General features: G+C 38.1%; 1 protein-coding gene across 3 annotated transcripts in view; it reads right to left on the reverse strand.

Moving 5' to 3' along the window:
• Window positions 1–22,182, reverse strand: part of PTPRF (protein tyrosine phosphatase receptor type F) — a 607,591-nt gene that overhangs the window by 271,103 nt on the left and 314,306 nt on the right. For all 3 annotated transcript variants that reach the window (XM_044442788.1, XM_044442787.1, XM_044442786.1), the window contains exons 4-5: window positions 17,560–17,705; window positions 15,908–16,049 (exon numbers count right to left, since the gene is read on the reverse strand). In XM_044442788.1, the coding sequence (XP_044298723.1) occupies window positions 15,908–16,049; window positions 17,560–17,705 (288 nt within the window). The remainder of the gene's footprint in view (window positions 1–15,907; window positions 16,050–17,559; window positions 17,706–22,182) is intronic.

Here is a 22,182-nt window from a genome sequence, read left to right on the forward strand (position 1 = left end):
CAGGCATGGCTCCAACCCTTTAATTTAATTGAACAATCCTCTGCTGCCTGGGAGAGTGCTCCAGAGACCAGAGGACATTTTAGAGTTCCCCTCTGAGACCACAGATCTCCTCTTTTGGCAGGGAAGATCTAAACAAGCATAGTTTTTCCTGCCCCTTGTAGCAACCACTGAAAGCACTGTGCCAGCTTCACCATATGAATTTGAAATCAGGTGAGACAGCCCCCATTTGGTCTTGCAACTCTACTAGAAGCGCTAAAGTGAGATGCTTTTCAATGAGAAAAGCAACAGAAAAGATCTACCAGCAGAGCAATGGATATTTGAAAGCACTGGACTCCTTTGAAAATATCAAATTGCTCCACCTATTACATGTATTCACCCTTCCACTAAAGAATTTAGGGTGTTTTACCAGATTACTTCTTCCTCCTTTCTGTAAATGAAGATCAAGGAGAAGGTGTTTTTTGTTGTAGCATCTTTAGAATGCTTTTCTGAGGCAGTCTTGCCTTGCGCCTACATTGTTCTACTTAGGCGGTTAGGGAAAACCCTTTTTATTCTCCCAGGCGCCTAACTTTTTACAACATTGACAGTTTGCATTAGCTCTCCTTTCTCTTAATTATACGTGTATGTCTATTGTACCTACCTGCTGTTTCCTGTTTGAGTGTATAGTTTTTATTGTTAGCTACCTTGAGAACAACAGCATGCTGACAGCTTGTCAGATACAAATTTGATAAATTAAAACAATGGATGCTCCATAAACATGTAATTCTCTCTCCTCTAAATTGTAAAGTTCTTTTTTTTGTGCTAGGTTTCAGTGGCTGAGATTGAAAAAAGTGAATTTTAACTTGCAGGGTTTGACTGAGGTTTCTATATCAAGGGATTTTATACCTCTTATTTTCAAGACTGATATTTCTGCTTTAACATTTTACAAAGACATGGTTTTCAGTAAGTCTTAATAAGCCTATGATGGTTTGATTTTGTACCCAGTCTTCTAATTAAAATGTAGATGCATCTTGGACCAATCATGCTCTATTTTCTCATTCATTTCTGATTAGTCTTGCATTTTTTAAATTAAAATATCTTTGGTTGGAAATTCAGAATTGGGTTTGGGGTTCTTAATACTTCCTTCTATTTAGGATGCTGAGAGAAACAGACACTCCTAGTTTTAGTAAACCTGTAAAGCCAAGAGCTTTTAGATGGCATAATAGATCCATATATGCTCAGCCTTCATATTCAAAATCCTTCTCTGACACTAGTAATAAACACCATTAAAGTAAATGATTTACCATCTCGAAAAACTATAGTTTAGCTCTAAAAATGAAGCACTCTTTTAGATCCATTATTTTCTATTCAATGGCTTTATTACTTCTTTCTTTGTAAGTACTGCTTAAATATATTTTTTCTGCAGACAACTACACTAATGTTTGCATTTTCAACTACTCACTTACTTGAATTCATACTTTAAAATGAGTTTTACCCTATCAAAAATTGTATGCACTACCAAGAAGAACCAATTATTAGAATAAATTCAAACAAGGCTTCCTGAGACTGTATTTCTCTCTGGTGCTCAGGACATAGCACCATCCATGGAACAAACACAAATTATACCCTAGTCATAATGCTCCTAAGATTAATGTGTAAGAAAGTGTGTTTACAACCAGCATGCAACTATAATTACCACTGGCTGTACAACAGTGGAGTGCAGCTCTACTTGTAATTGGCTTGATTTTTTTTTCTAAAACTGAATATACTTCTAGAACAATGCAATCCCTTACCAGCTATTTATATATTTATTTATTTAAAATATCCCTGTGCTGCTCTTATCAAACTACAATGCATGTGTGAAAAATGCAATAAAACCAGTAACATGAAATACACAGATTAAACATTCCCCATGCCTTGAATGAGTTTTTCCCTGGTAGAAAGATGGCATATTAATCAAATAAAGAAAAAAACGACAATGCAGGGAATTAAAATCAACTAATGAGTAGGTATACAAATGAGTTTAACAGCTGTCTACAAATGGTCAAGGAGGTTGACTGTTGCACTGTGTAAGGATGAGATATCCAAAGGCAGGGCAATGCAACAGAAAAGCTGCTCTTCCTGGTTGCTTTCTGATGTTCCTATGCAAGTTAAGGCACAACCAGGAGGCCCCAATTCGTAGATCTCAGTTGAAAAGCAAAATCATAACTGGTACAATCCTCTGAGCAAAGATATGATATGCATATGCTGGGCTACCCCACTAAGGAATCTAACTACTGAATTTTACACTAACTGCCCTTTCCAGACTAATGACAAAGGAAACCCTACAAAGAACCATGTTGTTGTAATCCAGTACTGAAGCTACCAATATATGAATCACCATAATTATAAGGGCCCATCTATAAGTAAGTGGCTCTGTAAGAGAAGGGGTCTAAAACATTTGTTTTCAGAAGTGTTCTATGTGGGTGAATATATGCTGTTTAGACATTCAGAAAAGGTGCAGGCTTGTCCTGGATCACAAAGACCAAGTTTTAAATAAGATAGCCTTTATACCTTGCTACATTGCCAGGTGGAGACAGGGACATCACCACATTGCTTGGAAAGTATAAAGCACCATCTGGAAGGATTGTGCTGTTTGAGCTGGTTTGGACACAGATAGCTTAGTGTTTGCATTTCTAGTTTGAAATGAGGTATAAATCACCAATTCAGAACTTTTCATGGGGTCATTCCATTGCTGGTTTATGCTGCCTGTCATCTGTTTTCTCTTTATCCTACTCAGTCAACATAATAAATCTTCAAAGCTCAAACAAACAGCATACTACACAGTAGAACAGCCCCTGGACTGTACCACTTTCACTGATAGTGGAGGATCAGATAACTTAATGCTCTATAGCAACCAGCTGAGACAGAGCCTCAGAAAATACTGTCTTAAGTGTCTTACTGGATTCCCACAATCACCTTCTAACCCAGCCTGTTGATTTGGATATTAAAAAATCACATTGTTCTTGGCTGTCATTGTCCCCATTTCCAGTTGGATCATGGTTCACATAGGAATGAGAGTCTTAGAAAATTTTCACTTCCTAGAATGTAACTGCTCACCATGTCAACAGGAGGAAGGAATTTAAGAAATGTTTGTGTCCCTGACAAGTCCCAATGCTCCCAACTTTTCTACACACTCCTAAGACTCTAGTGCTTGGGAAGACAGAAAAGTGCACTAGAGGTTGCCACCTACAGGGAACCTTGGGTCAATATTCATGGTTGTAACCTTGCTGCATTTTGACAGCAGGTTATCCCCTATGTAAGGATTCCCATTTTTGCACTAGTGGAAATACACACAACTGCACTGCCAGAATTATGAAATTCTGCCTTAAAAATCCATAATAATAACTTAATTGACATGTGTACATTTGGGGGACAAAAATTAATTTAAAAGCAGGTGATGAACCAGTGACAAACCCTCCAGTTTTCCACTAAAGCACTTTAAAGTGGCAGTCAGTGGTTATCAAGACAGAGAGTGCAAAAATTGAAGGGAGAGAAGAAAAAGATAAAAGGGGGAAGGCCACGTCATATCCAAATGGCTCCTGATCACTGCAAGGGTGTGGGCAGTGTAAAGACTGGATGCATTTATCGCAAAATACAGCACTCCAAGATTGATACTTCAGACTCTGAGTCTGAATCTATACTAGAAGAAGAAATAGGGTCAGAATGCTAATTGTTAAGCAAAATGTTATGAAATGAACAAACTGGTTGGTGAGAACCAGACTGCCACTGGTTCAGGGGAAGACACTATGGAACATGGAGGGTCACAGGTGGAAGCCCCACAGTCTAATGTCAAGTCAAATGAGTGGATGAATTAAGTAACATTTGCTGTTCCTGCTCTCTGGCCCACAAGCCAGTCTGAAGGGTGGTGCCAACTCCATTTGGTAAAGAAGGAAGAAGGGAATTCAGCTGAGAACCATCTCTAAAGAACTAACCCCACAATTACTGCATCTTAACTCAATGGATGCTTATTGTTAATGAACTTTATGTTACACACTCTATATCCCTGACTGGCCAGACTTAGCATAATACAAGACTATAGCTAGAAGCCATTTGCCTTGATCTGCTGGCAAAGGCAAATGAAACAGGTTGGGAGAGAATGACTTGTTCTTGACAGAAAGTGAGCCACTGGTGGTTGCTCCACCATGATGCTTGGTCATTGGGTGAGCTAGGACTAGTTGTAGTTCAGGCAAGAGAGGCAAGGAATTTATTTGCCGCTTTTGCCAAACACTGTGTTTGCACTGTGCCTAGAATCCATGGTGGGAATCATTGTATGGGTTCACATAACCACCAACCTACTGTGGGCAAACCTATCCCTACTAAGACCATGGAAATTCAGTGGCTTCTTGGTAAAAAAAAAAGGCACTTCCACTCTGAGGAATGTGTTCTCAGTTTGGACAACACACCCATCTACCATGGCATGTTGCACATGGTAGGTTGCCCTATTGCACAGAGAAGGTCTTTGCAAGTAAAATGTAAAGACCTGCTCTTATTCTGGAGAAAATTCCATCAGAGCAGATGCCATATAAAGCTACTTCAGGCAATAAACTGTCCTTCATTAGATTATGCATGTTTTCTGGATTCCACATGTAGCTCTACAACTTTGTGAACTGCACGGAAATGTTGATCTACAGTGTGGCAGCACAGCTATAAATAGGCTGCTAGTAAGTGTAAATGCAGTTACTGCTTGATATTAAAACTGGGGTTTCTCCACTGAGCTTACTAAGTGAGAACTTGGATGGCTTTCAGTCCAGCTGGGCCAATGTGATAAAGGGATTGAAGCCACAGAGGGAAGGATTAGCATGACAGATGAATACAGTGCAGTTTTTCCATGGCAAATGCTAACAAAGTTTATCAAGCAGCTGGAAGACCTGGAGTGAGGTATGTGGTGGTAGTGATGGGAGAATGGGATGGAGCATATATTGCCATATTACTTTCCTTAATACAGAGATCCTATTCCCTAGGGCAAAGGACAATTCAGTTTCTCCTGTAAATTGCTAATAAGAGAGAGTAGGAAAAGAGAGGGGGGAAAAGGAAAGAGATGGGGGGGGGGGAGAGAGAGAATGAGAAACTGACCTGGCAAGTGTTCAAACAAACTTAACATAAGACAGAAATATCTGTAGTTTGAAATCACTTTGGGAGAGAAACTCCTTGTGTAATTAATACATTCAGAGAGCAGGTTACTAGATTTAAAGCTTTTTAGAAACAGCATGTTTAATTCTTGCAAAAGCAAATCTAGATAAACTCCCTGGTCCAGACCTTGATTATACAACATACCTAGTTATGCAATTTATGTTCCTCCCACTCCTTGATGATCTTTCTTATTATTATTCTTATTACTTTAAATTTTTATCCCTTTTTTCCCTCTTGTGAGGAAACCCAACAAGAGTTCTATTGTTTTCTACCACTCCATTTGTATCCTCACAATAGCGCTGTGAAGGCTGAAAGTCCACAGCTGATCTGAACTGACCCAGTGAGAGGAAGGGGGTGACTAGGTGGGGAAGAGAACCCTCTTATCCCAGATACCTAGCCCAACACTCCGAACACCACACCTTCCCTGCTAATTTCAGAAGTGTAATCCAATAAACAAGACAAGGCACTTATTATTTGAATCCCCAACTTGTATCATTAATAAGCCAATGTATAATTACTGATAAACACACACACACAATAGGTGTAACAAAAGGAAATTGGTAACACACCCGAACAAGTCATGCTGCTAATCCTAGGTGAACAGAATGTTAAAGTAGGAAACAAAGCAGAATCCAATGTTACAGGAGAATGTGGCCTAGGGGTCAGAAACAAAGCAGAAGGACAACTCATATAATTCTGTGAAGCCTACTATTTGTTTATTGCAAATGCATACTTTAGGAAACTGGTCAGGTGACTGTACACATGGACATCGCTAGATGACCACAACAGAAATTAAACAAATTATGTGAAATGATAGGTGGAAAAGCCGAATTCTCACTGCCAAAGCAAGATCAGATTGTGCTAGTGGCTTTTAATATAAAAAAAATTAGAGTAAAGCTGAAAAATATCACTATCACTAGTGCAACCCAAATAACATTCCTGAGGAATTTAAAGATTGCATAAAGAACAGATTTGCATTACTCGACTTAACTGACCATGAGCTACAAGAACTATGAGCTGAAACCAGAGACATTAAGAAGGAATACAAAAAAGAAATTCCTATAGCAAAAAGAAATAAAAGTTCCTAGAAGAATGACAGAAGAAACACTCAGAATTGCAAAGGACAAATGAGAAGCAAAAGTTGACAGAAAAAGGGTCAGAATCCTGAATGCACCTTCTCAGTATTTTTCACCTAAGAGACAAAAAGAAATATTACAATGGTTAGCGCACAGAAGCAGAGCACTTGTTTTCCTTTCGTAAAAGGAAAACAAGAAACCTCTTCCAAGAAATCAAATAGAAATTCAAATGTAGATTTGGAATTCAGAAAGACCAACAGGGAAACTATCTGACAGGATAAAATGAAGAAAAGGTAGAAACAATATACAGAAGAATGATGCAGAGGAGATGAAAATATAAAAGAAATATTCAAAGAGCCATCTTATGAGGAAGAATTTGAAATATTAGAAAATAAAGTGGAAACTGCTCTCAAAGCACAAAGAATAAAACACCTAGAGTGAATAGGATGCCAACAGAACCATTCAAAGCTAAAGAGATGGAATTGGTTCAAATCCTAACAAGAATATGCTAACGAAACAGTGGCCCATGGACTGGAAATGTTCAATATACAATCGCAATGAAAGGAGATGCAAAAGACTGTAGCAACCATGTGACCATTGCACTATATGCAAGCAAAATGATGCCCAAGGTGTTACAACAAACAATTTTGCCACAGAACTACCTGATATTCCAGATAAATTCTGAAAGGGAAGAAGCACTTGAGATCATATCTTACATCCATGTTGGCTATTGGAAAACACCAAAGAATTTCAGAAAAAGATCAGCCTATGCTTTATATACTACAGCAGAGCCTTTGACTGTGTAGATCATTAGAATCTATGGGCGACATCAGTGTGCCTTATCATTTGATCATCCTGGTGTGTAAACCTGTACCATGGACAAGATAGGACAGAGTATGCAAAATATGGAAAAATGGAGAAACAGAATGGTTTCCTTGGGTTACTCTGCCAAGTATACACCACTCAATAGGCTTTGGGAAACCCTGCTAAGAGGTCAGCCTAATGAGACTTGCAGCGTTGCTCTTGACATCTCTATTCTGAAGCCTCCTCACCCTGTTGAGATGAGCATTCCAAGAGGGGGTCCAGAATCTTTTGATACTGCAAATGACACAAAGGCATCAGACAAGAAGGTATGTTATCTCCCTATATGTTCAATCTATTCACAGTACATTATCATAATGAAAAATGGATTAGGATCATACGAAGCAGGAGTAAAAGTTGACCTAAGCTACATCAATAATTTAAGATATCCAGATGATACCATCTTTATGGCTGAAAGAAGAAATGAACTGAAACAAATCAGGATGAAAGTGAAAGAAGTACAAAAGTACAACTGCAGCTGAGCGTTAACAAATCATGACAAAAGAATTACACAATTTATTTTATGTCAAAAATTAAAAAATGGAAATTGTGAAAGATTTTCAATAGTAGGGCTCAATTTTCAAATCAAAGGGAGACTGTACCACATCCCCCCCCCCCCCCCAATGGAGACTTAGTCTTGGAAGGGAGACAATGAAGAAACTAGAAAAGATCATGAAGTGTTAAGAATGACAAAGGCGAGATTATTAATGCCAATCATTATGTAGGGGTGTGAAAGCTGGACGATGGAGAAAGCCGACAGAAAGAAAATTGATGTATTTGAAACATGGCACTGGAGGAGAACTTTGTTAATTCCCTGGACTGACAGAAAGACAAACTAGTGGGCCCAGATCAGATCAAGCCAGAACTTTCCATGGAAGCAAAATTGACAAAACTGAAGGTTATGCACTTCAGGCACATAACGAAATGGCAAGACTCACTGGAGAAGATGATAGAGAAAGTTGAAGGCAGAAGAGGAGGAGGAAGACCAGATATGAGTTGGATTGATTCCATTAAGGAAGCCACAGCCTTGAATCTACAAAAGCTGACCAGGGCTGTCAAGGACAGGATTTTCTGGAAGGCAGTCATTCCCAGGGATACCATAAGCTGGAAATGCTTTAACAGCACTACAATGTGATTTTGAAATTGTAACCATTCTGAAAAACATAGTTTAAAAACAATAATTATACGTGTTTTTTGGGAGGGGGGTGTTGCGAGTAGACTTCTATGATCAATTCTTTGTCTACCAGAAACAATAGCAACCTGAATATAAGAAAATAAAACACTTGTAATGAATGTACACTGAAGTTCCTTCATATAGTATTAAATTTTAGCCTCAACAAGCCAACAAAATTCTGTTTTGCTGAACAGTTAAATTCATTTCAACAGTTGGGAATGTCAACCAAAATATTTATGGCTATGGGTTCCACAAGCATATTTTCTAGAAACTTGGACAGATAATGCAAAGAAATATTTTCAGTCTAGCTTTATATGACTATTTGATGCAATTTATTTTGATGCGCATATCTAATCTTAAATGATACATAGTATTTGTATGGTTTATATTGTTTATCAATAGTGTCATAAGCTTTCCCTCACATATCTCTGAAGATTTCCTTTGAACAAAACCTTTGCTTTGCTAAGCACTCAGTAGGTATCAGCTGCTTTTGAGAGATATTACCAACAACAATCCTGATATTTTGGGTACTCTGTAGAGATTACAGTTTTAGATGACAGAGACAATTACTAGTTTTGCTTCCTTATCTCTAGGGATACTATGCAGAAGTTTCTATTTCTCTTCTACCCACTGCCCCAAAGAGCAAACACACATGTCCAAGGGAACATTTAACTTTAAATAGGAGAGGGATTGCTTCCTGAGCCCAAATATATGTCATCAATCTAAGTAAATCTTCTACAAACCTAACCAACAGCAAGAAGAGTTAAAGTTAAAGAAATGTGATGGGGCTGATTGTACAACTCTACATGACAGCAGAATAGATCCCTAACTTGAAATAGCTGAAGCAAGTTGCTCCAGGCGGCAGGTGTAAAGGCTGGCAGATTTGAGACTCACAGTTTAATTTTATAATGTATTTTATGTTTAATATTATGTATTTCTGTGCACAGCACAACCATTTTTGGGAAGAATGCTCTGCCCTTGGCTATTATGTAGGTCCTCAGAGTTTGACCCTTCACCAGTCAACCTAGATCAAGCTTCCATCTCCCTGTCAAAGTCCTTTGTGAGTGTGGAGCTGTAGAAGCAGTGTGATGTAGTATAGAGCTGGGGTCCATATTCAGGTGACACCACAGACCATGCAACACTCTACTTCGACCCAAATATTCAAAATGGCCACTGGCATGTACAGCAATCTATCTTGACTTAAATAAGCCTTTGGTGGATGGTAGTAATGAGCAAACAAGCCCCACTAGGGCCAAGGAAAACTAGGTTCAACTGCCTACTAGGAAATGAAGCTCACTGGGTAACTCCGAGCCAGTCATTATCTTTTATTCTTATATACATTCACCAAATTGTGATGATAAAATGGAAAGTAGAGGGTACAGGGAGAGACTCATGGACATCTCCTTTAAGTACATGCATATATGAATGTAGTGCACAGTAAACTGAATCCAGTGTCCTTTTCTTGTACTTCCTTAGCCTAGGTTTTTGTAGTCAAGGAATACAACATTTGTTCTGGCAGCAGTAATGGAACTTCAATTTACTTTGAAACTCTTAACAGTTGTTAGTCCACTAACACTGCCTGAGATCACTGCCAGGTGTAATATCCACCTGTCCTTTGTCTAAGCCTGCTATTTTTGCAAGCTGAAAAAAACGGCACACATGGCTGCAACAGGCCAATATACTCTTTGATATTAAATGACATTGCCCTCCCACAAATCTAGATTCAGCATTGGCTAAAGACAAAAAAAGTCTCTTCCTGTAATCATACTTTTTTGGTTTTTGTTTAAACCATTTTGCGCTTGCTACTCCATCATGCTTCCACTAACATCCTAAAACAAAGTCAATCTGCTGAAGATTAGAAGGCTGGATCAGAAATAAAAGTGATCTCAGTGAAAAATTATATCAGGATTTTGAAGCCAACTACCCCCGCTCCCAGCAATTCAAGGTTCTCAACACCAGGGACTTCACTGAGTATTTATTTTAAAGATGTCATTTAAAAGCTTTTTGAAGGTGGTACTGTTTGCTTCATAAACACCGTAGAATGATCCTAGCTGATAACAACAGTGCACGGCAAGAACCTTGATGAAACTGGTCATTGTGGATATATTACAAGGTCATGTGTCATTAGTCAATCATTTAAACAGTGGTAAGACATGGAAAATATGATATTCGGAGCTCATAAGTTCTATAAATCTGCTGACATTTCTTTATGGAGGAGAGATTAATAATACCCCATTTATTTATTTATTTAAAACATTTCTATGCCACCCCCATCGCAACAAAGCCTCGGGCCGGCTCACAGCATAATTAATAATTAAAACATATAAATAGCAATTAATACAATTAGAAATTAGAGAATAAACAAATAACGAATATTTGAAAAACAAATAACGATGGCGCCAGGTGGATCTCTCTGGGGAGCGCATTCCATAGATTGGGCGCCCCCACAGAGAAAGCCCTCCTCCGAGTACTTACCCTCCTAATATCCTTCACGGAGGGTTCCCGGAGAAGGGCCTCTCCCACTGATCTCAAGGGGCGGGCGGGAACATATGGATGTAAGCGCTCCTTTAGGTAACCAGGACCCAAGCCACCTTCCCTGGTTGAAAAAGCTACCCAAATTATATCATCAACTATAAATTCCATTGTCATCATAAAAATAGGACCAATATTATGGTATACGACTATCTAAATTTGGTATATTTTTTAATTTTTATTTATTTATTTAAAGCTTTTATAGACCATCTATTTACTGGCATCTTTGGATGGTTTACAACAAGATTTATTTATTTACAATAAATAAGAGTTTTGTGTGCAAGTATCAAGACCTCAGATTCTTTGATGAGTGTTAAGGTCAATACTTGAAATACAAAGCTTCAGCCTACCCTTGTGGTGCTGCAGTATCACTGGAATACAACAGAGCTAAGAGACATTTCATACATTACCTTTTCTGAGAAGAGAAGATGTTTTCAAGTTAGAAAGGTAACTCGTGAAGCTTTAAAACTGATGCAAGTACAAATGGAAAGGCTTGTTTAGAACAGCTGTTTAAGCTGAACTGTAGTCTTCATTTCTGGATTATCTCATGTGTGTGTGTGAATTAAGTTTCGACCTTATCTGAAAGATTTTCATATTATAAGGGAGAAATTTGACAACTATTTTTCCTTTAAGACTGTCAATTTCTCTACCAGTTTGAAATTACTCACAATGTTAATTTGCTAGTTTTTGCTTAGAGACAGTATTCAGATATAACCTCTCTTCCCTTAATTACTCTCATCTTAAAACAAAGACTGCATTCTTGGCAGGAATTTATAAAAGGGAATGAGATAAACATGTGCCAAACCCCCTTGCTCTTACTGATTCTTTAGTAACTAACCAAGCCTAAATGAAGATTAAAACACAGCTAACTTTTGTTTAATGTTGAAATAGTGAAGCTGGTGTTAGATGAGCATTTACAAGGACATATTGTCCAGGGCCTTGGGAGATTTAGCTCTCTGCAGAAATCATTTGTAACTGTCAAACGCTTATCATTTACTGAATTTCAAACTGGGTAACTCCAGGAACTGGGATGAAGCCAGCAGATGGTGATAGAAATTAAACTCATGATATGGTTCAGTAATCAGCAAACCTTGGAAAGACTGAGGTGGCCTTACCTTCCTTATCCCCACACTAGACTCTTGCTTGGTTCCAAAGCTAAACATTATAAACATGCTCTTGGATTGCTTTCTATAAAGCAGTTGTCCTAGGTAAAGACAACTCACAGACCTAGTCAGAATATAAACCATTCTGACTTCAATTTCAAGATTATGGTTCTTCACATTTTAACAAAGAAGCTGGAAATAATAAACAGAATTTACTAGGGGAAGACATTGCTCAGCTGGTATATGCTCAGATATGAAGTCAATGCTCAAGTCAGATATGCAAATACAATACAGGTAGAAAAAAATACAGTATTTTAACGCTCATTAAGATAACTTAAAACAAGGAGAACTAAGTTATGCTTATTTGGTCTCCACATTATCCTGATGTGACACTCTATGCTGGAAGCTACTAAGGGTGTAAAGGGTACTCACACTGCATTAAAGTTCATATAGTCAAAGTCTTTGTTTATCACCACTAATACTCTTGCAAGAGATCAAGATTGTAAAAGAAATACATAAATTCCAGTGCCTAAGAGAAAAGCAGCTAGCTTCCTTTCCTTGCCAGGATTGCTGTTGGACCCCAAGAGAGAATGCAGATTATACAGAAGGGCAATGAACACTAATCCAATCTGGCCTCTGTCATGCCCAATTGAATTCTCCTGCTTTGCTGAAAAGAAGAATATGGTAAGTCACTCATTGACACAGTATAGAAAATGCTGCTGCATCCTCTGTTCTTATCTTCTGTAATGTGAGGTACAATCTCCAGCCCTACAACTCAAGCATATATTTATTAATTTGTGACACTGGATGTCCACTAGCTGTCCCTGCAGCTTTTCGTGTGTGTGTGTGTGGGAGGGAGAGCGTTTATTGATTCTGGTCCCTTCCTGCTTGCTTTGCCCTTCCTCGGCTAAACATGCAAAAGTATTTCTTGCTGCTGCAGGTAATAATTGAAAAAGACAGAAATACTCAATACGACTCATACATTATTCAACTTATCAGCTCCCCAAGAGAAAAAGAAAAGGAGAGGTATTTGCATGTCTACCTTTCCTGCTATCAACAGAAGAAATAATTTTCAATTACACTAAGTGTATGCAGCTCTGTTCACCAACAGAATTTCGAGTCAGGAGATGGAAGCGGAGAATGAAGTATAGTGCAGGGAAGTAGCTGCTGCAGAAAATTTGCCTGTTCTTGGATTCTTGGCTCCAGTTTGCCTCATAATGATATACCAAACAGAATACATTAGCAAGCAGAAAGAACACTATATTTCATTGCAAAAATCAAAACCACATTCCCATATTATCCAAATGAAATGACTCTACAGAAGCCAACTAAATCCTAATTGGGTAGTTTTAACTTCTAACCCTAATCAGTCATAATGAGATCATAAGGACTATTTTTGTAGCTTATATTTATAATAATGTGTATAAAAGATAGTATGTTGCAAAAAGGTAGACACTTTTTGAAAATTAAATATCAGGACCTTTTATATGATCCAAAGATTATTTTAACCTCTAATATGAGAAACAAGAAAACTCTCTTCAGCCAAAAGATGCTTGATATTCAGCAATAAGAGAATGACCAATATTGAGGCAGTTATTGCTTTAACTCCTTATCTATCATAATGCATTTTTTAAAATCGTGCAGTTAAGTCAAATGGGATAGCCTGTTCTCTTGGAAATGTAGATGCAAATATTCTAATTTCAGAGCTCAAAAGTTTCAGAATAGAGTTAAGCCTTCTAAATTCTTTAAAATATACTGTCTCTGAAAAGAAGTAATAGTAAAATAAGTTAAAGAGCAACAGTTGGTATAAATATTATTTTATGATTATTATTACATTACTAAATATGAGGCCTGTGAACTATTAGGAACTACCTGACACAACCTTTAGCACTCAGAGAATCCTATTAATGCTACTGTAAATTCATGGGAAACTACAGACTCTTTTCCTTATTTAATCAATGACCCACAATATTTCAATCAAGAAAGAATCTGAAAAAAGGCTTTTTTAAAAAGGAGCAGCATTGCTTTTTCTCAACTTAGATATTGCAACATAGGCTTTCTTCACCAGAAGATTGCACTAGTTAATAATGCATATGATCACAATAGCTGTTTAATCCTTTGTTCTGAAAACAGATTTTTCCATTTTAAACAATCATAGAAAATTATAGCAGATTTATAGAAAACAGCATACCCAGGTCATCTATGATAATAATTGGGCAGATAAAGAAACATAGAAGGAGAGCACAAAAAGTGTCAGATAGGATGAAGAGGCAAGACAAAGTAAAATACTTTCCACATTCTTTTTATCTTCCTTCTTCACTGCCTATCCCTGCTTTCTTATCTAATCCAACTATGGAGATCTGTACATGGAAGGCGCCCCCTAGGCATATATAATTTACTGGATCTGAAACCCAAAGCCTAAATTTGGATTAACAAGCAGATGTGCATTCCACAGCATAAGCTATTTATCAAACTACATTGCTACCAATGAAATATGCATCACTGAGTGGAATGGGTGTTCACTGAAAGCTATGCAGTGCTATTAACATACACCTGCACTTGGCTATACATCTTATACCCGGCAATCCTTTAGGCTGTGTGGAAACACTTCCCCCTCACAATTTGAATCTAAGGTGGGGAACCCCCTATGCAAGGTCTACCAAGGCCAGCTTGAATTATCACACAGTGAGGAAAATAGCTCACAGTAACTCATTTCTTTCACTGCATGTGCCAGTCATGTGCCGGCCAGATTTCCCTAGTTACTTATTCCTGGTACAACTTAATTTGAGGGTAGCTGCCCCCTCAGACAAGCCATGTTGCTCTGGGTTTGGACAACACAGCAAGCTGAAGCAGTAATGGTACTTTGAGAAATATGGACAAGTATGCAGTTGGCACCTGCAGTGGGATTAACATGCTGTGATTGTGTGAACATGTCACTACCTCAGTCAACATTTATTGGGGTTTGCATTTCAGCAGTGGGTGCAAGCGCAGCAAGCAGGCATAGCATGTATACATATGTTAGTGACTTCCAGTGCAACTTCTCTCTTTCTCCTCTAGTCTTTGAGTATGCATCTCTGCTATCTACCTAGCTCCTCTTTTCTTCTGCTCTAGCCTCCAAGGCAACAAGAGAAAGAGAGAAAACAGGAAGCAAGTTGGCAGGTCGGTTAAATATGTGCTTGCTCACCTCCCAGGCAGTCTCTCTGTCTCTGTCTCTGTCTCTCTCTCTCTAATCCCCTGAGAGACACAGCAATACACACTAGCAAGAAGGATACCACCTATATGATCATGGAGCACAACAACCAGTATATTGTTAAATACTCTATGCACCATGCTCTCTGGCCAGCTTTTCCAATTTCCTTTGTTTGTCTGGTAACCTTCCACTGGGTTCTTGCCTCTGACAAATAAAAACGCTTGAAAAGCCATGGTGGGGCAGATGATAAGCCATTATGGTTTGGCCTGTGGAAAGGGAGTGACCTGGACAGAAATCTGTAGTCTGGATTCTGAGGCCTGGCAGTCCAGAATCAGCTGCCTTCCAGAGTTCTAAAGGACATTTTGAGTGAATGCACACCTGGGCACGCCTCCTCAGAGCACAATTTTTCAATCTGCACATTATAGATATCAAAGTGAGAAAAAATAGGTGAATACTAACATTAAAAACCAATGGCATCACTAGCACATAGGGAATGGTTAGGAATATTTTAAGCACAGTACATTGCATAGCCTTATGCATTTCTCTTTATGGATACAATACTGAAATCCAGATCTTGCTGCAAACCCTCTCAAATATACATGAGATTAGCTACTTTTCCAAGCAATACATTGTTGCCTTATCCAACTAGGAGCTTCAGTGTAGGTTCTTAATATTATCCATAAAACATTAAAAGAGATTAGATCTGAAAAGAACACAGTAATCAAAACAGAGCAAATATAACAGAAAAATCCAGTCATTCCAACAATGAAAAATTAGCTTTGGCGTCTAGTTGTACCCAGCAGTTAAAAAGGATCCCACCTACCTTCTAAGACAGTCAGTTTGGCACTGGTGTTTATTTCCCCAATACTGTTGGTAGCCATGCACTCATAGATAGCTTCATCCCGAAGGACACGCAGAGGCTGAATGCGTAGAACTGATCCAGACCCATCATCAAATTCAATAACCTTTTCCAAAAGAAGAGGAAGCTTATTACCAACTTCTTACTGGAACTGGTTCAAAGACATCCATTGACTTGTGCACATGCAATATTCCAAGTTCTTTAGGTATGACTGAGAAATTGGGGACAGGACCAGGGGACTGTACATGTCCTCCAGTTCTTCCACTCTCCAGTGCATCTTGATCCTTAAAGGCTCACCAGAGTTTGCTGTCAACAAGTGTTTGGAAATTAAGCTTCAAGCCTCATTTCCCATCTGGATTCATAGTGATCCCTTGTTAGTTTTAGTCATGGTTAAGCATCTGACACAAGAAAGAATCCAGGTTTTAAAGGTCAAATCAATGTCTTCTCATTTTTTCCCTTTAAAAAAAATAAACTGAAATCTGGATATGTCAAGTTTGAAGGATATAACAGAATCATAGAACAGAAGACTGAGAAGTAGACAAAAGGCCATCGGGTCAACCCCCCTGCTATTGCAAGACACTAAGTTACACCATTCCATTCAGTTGACTGTCCAGATGCTTTTTTAATGGGTCCAGTGAAGGAGAGCCCACAACTTCCCCAGGAATAGCTTCCATGACAACTACTGTGGCAATGCTAGGTTAGGGATCACATTACCTTGGCTGAAGATTAAAAACCTCTTAGGACAGCACTCTTCACAATTGTCAGAAAACCATCACAAAAAGATCAGTGGTGTAACTGACAATTTCATAAATAATTGACTTTGCCATGAGGCATAGTTTGACCATTAGCATAATGCCTTCATTTTGAATACTATCTCCTTCCTCTTTCTTGTCCTCTCATTCACTTTCTCGTTTGAACAAACCATAGCATGCCCTAGCGTGCAAACTGGTAACTGTGGCTTGCAACTCTGTCTTGCAAGAAAGTCATCACTTGTATAATCCATAGCTTGTTTGGTCTGGTATCACAGTAAACTACTGTTTGCTAAAATAAAAATTTTAGTTAACTGAAGGATGGTGTGAGAGAAGGAAGAGAAGTAAGCAAGTCCAAAGCACAGCACATACAAGCTAACTATGGTTTTAATGTGCTATATGAACTGGGCCATGATTTTTCCATTTCTCTAAGTGGTAAAAATATTTAATTCTCCCACCGAACAAAAAAGGAACTTATTAGTTTACCTGAAATCACCTATAAATTTATTCCTTAATGGCAAGGGCTGCAAATTAACTGACACAGGACTTAATTAACTTCACATTCATATAATTTCAATTAACACACAGCAAAATCAGGAGAAATATCATCACCCAAATTACATAGTGATAATAAATGGAAAATCTTGGAGAATCTTGTTTTAAGTCTCAGATGAGATTTAACCAACTCTCTTATAAGAAATATTTTTTTTATATTCAGCAATCCAAGACAGGAAACTTGGTAAGTCACAAGTATCTTAGTCCAGGGCAGGGGGGAAACTGCCCTTTCCACTCTGTTTGATGACAGTTAATACCATCCAATATACAGCACCCTTACAAAATGGTCAAAAATGTTTGTTTTGTTCTTACCTCAAATCGTTGGGAACTGACCTTCTTTCCTTTCTTCATCCATGTGATTCGTGGCTTTGGCTCCCCTGTTGCTTGGCATACAAAGGAGGCCACACCTCCAGAAATCCCAATTTGATCCTCAGGAGTTTTCATGAAATTTGGCTTGCCTACAACACAAATCAACAGAGTGGTAAGACAAAGGCAAGACATGCGTTGTATCTAAAGTACAGAAAACGGGTACAGGGGCATTCTAAGTTTAGCTCTACCAAGACAAATTCAACAATGCAATGGAAGCTCATACCTATTTCTAACATTTGACATGTACTACAGCACTGACAAGAACCTAGCATGTCATCCTGAATGCACATGTTATTTTCCCCTCTGATCAGTTTTGCATTTAAGACTGGGAAAGGAAGTGACTTCACTTTAGGAAAGTTTTTCTTGAAATTTCGTACATGTATTTCAAAAACTTTATTTGGTTTATGGGACATTGATTCCCCATTTGTCAGCAATGAATCCTTCTGAAAAATGTTGACATGCTTACTTATTCTCAAGAATAGGAACATATCTATCAGTAAGTACCCATCAATGCCCCAAAGTAGGATCATGGTTTCTGAAAGTCTATAATCCATTGCCAGATAAAGTTAATCAGCTATTGGACAGAATAAAAACATTATTCTATAATACAGAACAATATGTGAAACAGGATGAATGGCTTCATGATGTTTCTAGCAATAAAGCACACAAGGATTTCTGCTTTGCAGTGCACCTGACATTCCTGTTAATACAAAATTCACACTAAGATACTAGAAAAACACTACCTCTTGATTGTGCTTACACCACCACTAACATTTTACTTAGAAATCACAGAGAGGGACTGCCCTTTTTTTAGTTAAGAGTTAAGGAGACAGGTTGGCACCATCCTCACTGTCACTGCTGCATTTTCCTCTGGGGTTTCATTTAAGTTGAACACAATTTCAAAAAGGTTTTTCATGTGATATTCTCTTTTGAAAAAGACCAAACTCCCAGTTTGAGCCATTAAAAGAATAAGATAATTAGGAAAATACAATTCCATGGAATAATACAAACTCAGAGGCACAGCTAGGTTTGTGGAAACTCTGGACAAGTTGCTTTTCCACCACAGCTGCCCTCTTTTTATTTTTTACTAGGGGCACCATAGCAGTGGACCATTTTAAAGAGAAATGTTTTTTCCGTTTCTTAAATTTTGAACAGTAGAGAACTGAACCAATTAGATGTTGTCCTTGGAAGGAATGACCAATTAGGACAAAGGAATATAGCAGAAGGAGCTACCAGCTGTCAAGGGGTAAGTTTGGTGGCTGCCCTCCAAACTGTGGACCCTACAGACCTTTGTGGTCCAGCCCTGGTGTTGCCATTGGGAAAAAATGGCCACTGTATTTGCTAGAATATTAATTATGGAAGGGGACAATTGTTATAACTGAGCCTATTACATTGCAAGCTCGATGAAGAAGACTTTAAGAATCTGTAAGAGAAAAATACCTATATTGTTCTGTGCACAAGAGTTCATTAGAGCAAAGAGATCTAACTTCCTTGGTTAGATCATTTAATCCATTCAAATTGACATCATCTCACTCCACTCCCAATTTGCAAAAGTATTTATGTACACAATTAGTGCTATGTAAATAGTTATATTGTGGAATGATGAAGAACCCTTTAAGTATAGTCCTAACAGAGAGAAGCACAGGGTAAGCTCAGAGAAAATATTCCTCAGATGCAGAAAATTGATGGCGCACTACAGTGCCACAGTCAGTAGCTTGAGATTAAAATCAATCAATTATTACCTGTGATTGCTTAACTTATATTGATCTCACATATTTACTTATCCAGACTCACAGCTATTTCTACTTAGTTATTTTTACATATATCTGTATTTTCTTCCTCTACTACCTCCCTCAGCAAAATGTTGATAAAGTTCCTGCTGATGTTGTTTACATGAGAACAAATCTCATTAAAATAAAATGTGGTTTCTGTTGAACATGTATTTAATTATTAGAATTTTAATCTCCCTTTTCAGTACCCAATGTGACTACCAATTAATTTTAAACAAAACCCCAAAATAATATATCTCCATCAAAAGAAAATAAAATCAGTAGTCAGCTAAAGTTTAAAAATCATAAAACAATGAACCAAAGAATGGTAGAAAATAGTCACCCTGTAAAACCCAAGTGCAACAATCAAGGATTCCCCAAACACATCTCAGATGTAGTATAGGATTACACTTAGACATGGTGGCATCTTTTCAGAGTTTTGAATTTGGCATGCTTTCAATTAGAAATCTCATAAACTGTGAAATACCCCATATAAACAACTACCAATTACCATGGTATACTATGCTGTTACTAAAGTTAGACTGTGTTATTGTCAAATATGATCACATGCCAAATATTGACTACTGTAAAATGTTAAGTACTAATCCAGACTATCCATGAAAAATGTCAAATATGATATATGAGCAGTGATTTTCAAAGTGTCTTATGCTGAAGCTTGAGTTTTCTGAAGCCTATCATTGAATTCAATAATGAGAATATCCATAACATCAGATAAGCTTTAGAATAGTATTCTTGAGACCTGCAGAATCATTGCATCAAGGGTTAGACTAGATGGTAGATTCCAGTTTTACAGTTCTATGAAACACAAGTTGCTTGCCACAAGGAGACAGTTAAATCCTCCATTAGAATAGAAAATGCATTCTAAAAGATATTCCACAATCTTTTGCAATTTAAAGAGTTTCCTTAGCAGTTCAATCAAGTAATCTCTGACAGAATAACATTTGGAAAATTGTGGCATACCATTACATATCAGCTGTTAATCTGGTAATGTAGTAGATAATCCCATAATGTCAAATACTGATACAAAATTTTGAAATTAAAATTGGGTGTCAAATGCATATTTCACTGGGTGACAACTATATTAATAAAATACACAATATATACTTGAACATATATTTAGGATTTAAGATAAGGAATTACCAGTGCAAGATTTGGTATTTTCTGGGTAGAAAAATGAAAGCATTTTGGTTCTGTAAAGATCATTTGGGAGACATCTTACATTTATCCAACTGAAATCTTAAAATACCAAATCTATCCATGCAAGAAAAAGAGGGAAACACTCAGGCAGAAAGGAGGCTTGGCATTCTTGGCTGGCAAACAGAATGTGATGAGTTATATTGCCTACAGACTGCATGTAATATCTCCATTGGTATACATAAGAAAATTGGGGGAAAACAAGGTGGAATAATATTTTCACTTAAATCAAACATTAGCCCCTCCCCCCCCACACACAACAGAAAAAACAAACAAAGCAGGACTTCCACATATGGGTCTAGATTGGGGTAATCCAACACATAGCCCCCGGGACCTTCTTCTGTGGTCTTCTTGCTGCTCAGAGCCCCCCGCCATTCTCCACCCAGTCCAGATCCCATCGATGGCATGGGCATGATTGCAGTGAACTGTTCCAAGGTTGTCATTCCATCCTGCTGTGTTTTAGAAGAGTTTTTAAAAATTCCCAAACTACAGTCCAAAGGGGCATGCTCCACTCTACCATCTTGCCAGAAATGTAGGGTCTTAGCCAAAATGCATGATTTGTGTTGTTCCTAAGTTCAGACCAGTAGATAGGAAAATTAAACCTATGATGAATCTAGGACTTCAGTATGAAGCTCTAAAGTGAGATAATCCCAATTTTGCAAATACCACATACCATGAGCCAGCTAATTTTGTATTCAGAACATGGAAGGAACATCTATGGCAGCATGGAACTCTTGGGATGAAATATCTTGCAACAGATAGCAATAAAACTGCTCTTCTGATATTCAGTTTCCATACTTGCACATTTTAAATGCATGTAGCAGAATGGTACAAGTGATCATAGAATGCGTGACTTTAAAAGAAAAATCCCAAACTCTGGTGAGATGCAGGTCATACATTCATGCTTAAACTTTCTGATGGTCTGAAGACATGCAACTGTGGCCACTTCTGTCTTGCAGGAGCTGAGCTCATCAGCTGAAGCAGCAAGGGGCATACTGGGGCAAGCTTGTATAAGGCGCTGGGGCCAACCCATTCTATTCCCTAGTCTCTTCTTTTGTGCTCATGAGCAAGAGTCAGCAGGGCATGCTGGAGAGAGTTCATGGGTTCAAGGAGGAGGGCCTGGGGGATCACATAGGAAGGTTTCCAGATGGGCAAAACAGGGAACAAAGGGATTGGCAACCCCAGAGGTGCAGTTATTGTACTTGGGCTGTGATTGGAGAAGGAACTCCCTGTGATCTCTGCAAAGAAAAGCTAACTCTGAGAGCCCATATTGGTTTTCTCCTACATTTAATGGTTAATTAAGTATATTGTGTATATTAAATTAAATAAATATATTACAAAAACTTTAATTTACAACATGGAAATGTAATTCATTGTGTAACCCTCAGGTTCCATGTTGAAGTCCTCATGAGGCCCTCAAGCTATGAAAATTTGGACCACCCCGGTTTAGATTTAAACAGTCTTGTCTCCCCTGGTGAATGATTTGTGCTGGAAAATGTACATAGGGAGTTCAAGCAAGTTAGTGCTCCTGGGCATCTCATCAGCTTTAAATATAATTGGCAATGTTATCCTAGTCAGGGTA

The sequence above is a fragment of the Varanus komodoensis genome, unplaced genomic scaffold (genome assembly GCF_004798865.1).
Source record: "Varanus komodoensis strain SLA01 unplaced genomic scaffold, ASM479886v1 scaffold1, whole genome shotgun sequence".
NCBI classification, from domain to species: domain Eukaryota; kingdom Metazoa; phylum Chordata; class Lepidosauria; order Squamata; family Varanidae; genus Varanus; species Varanus komodoensis.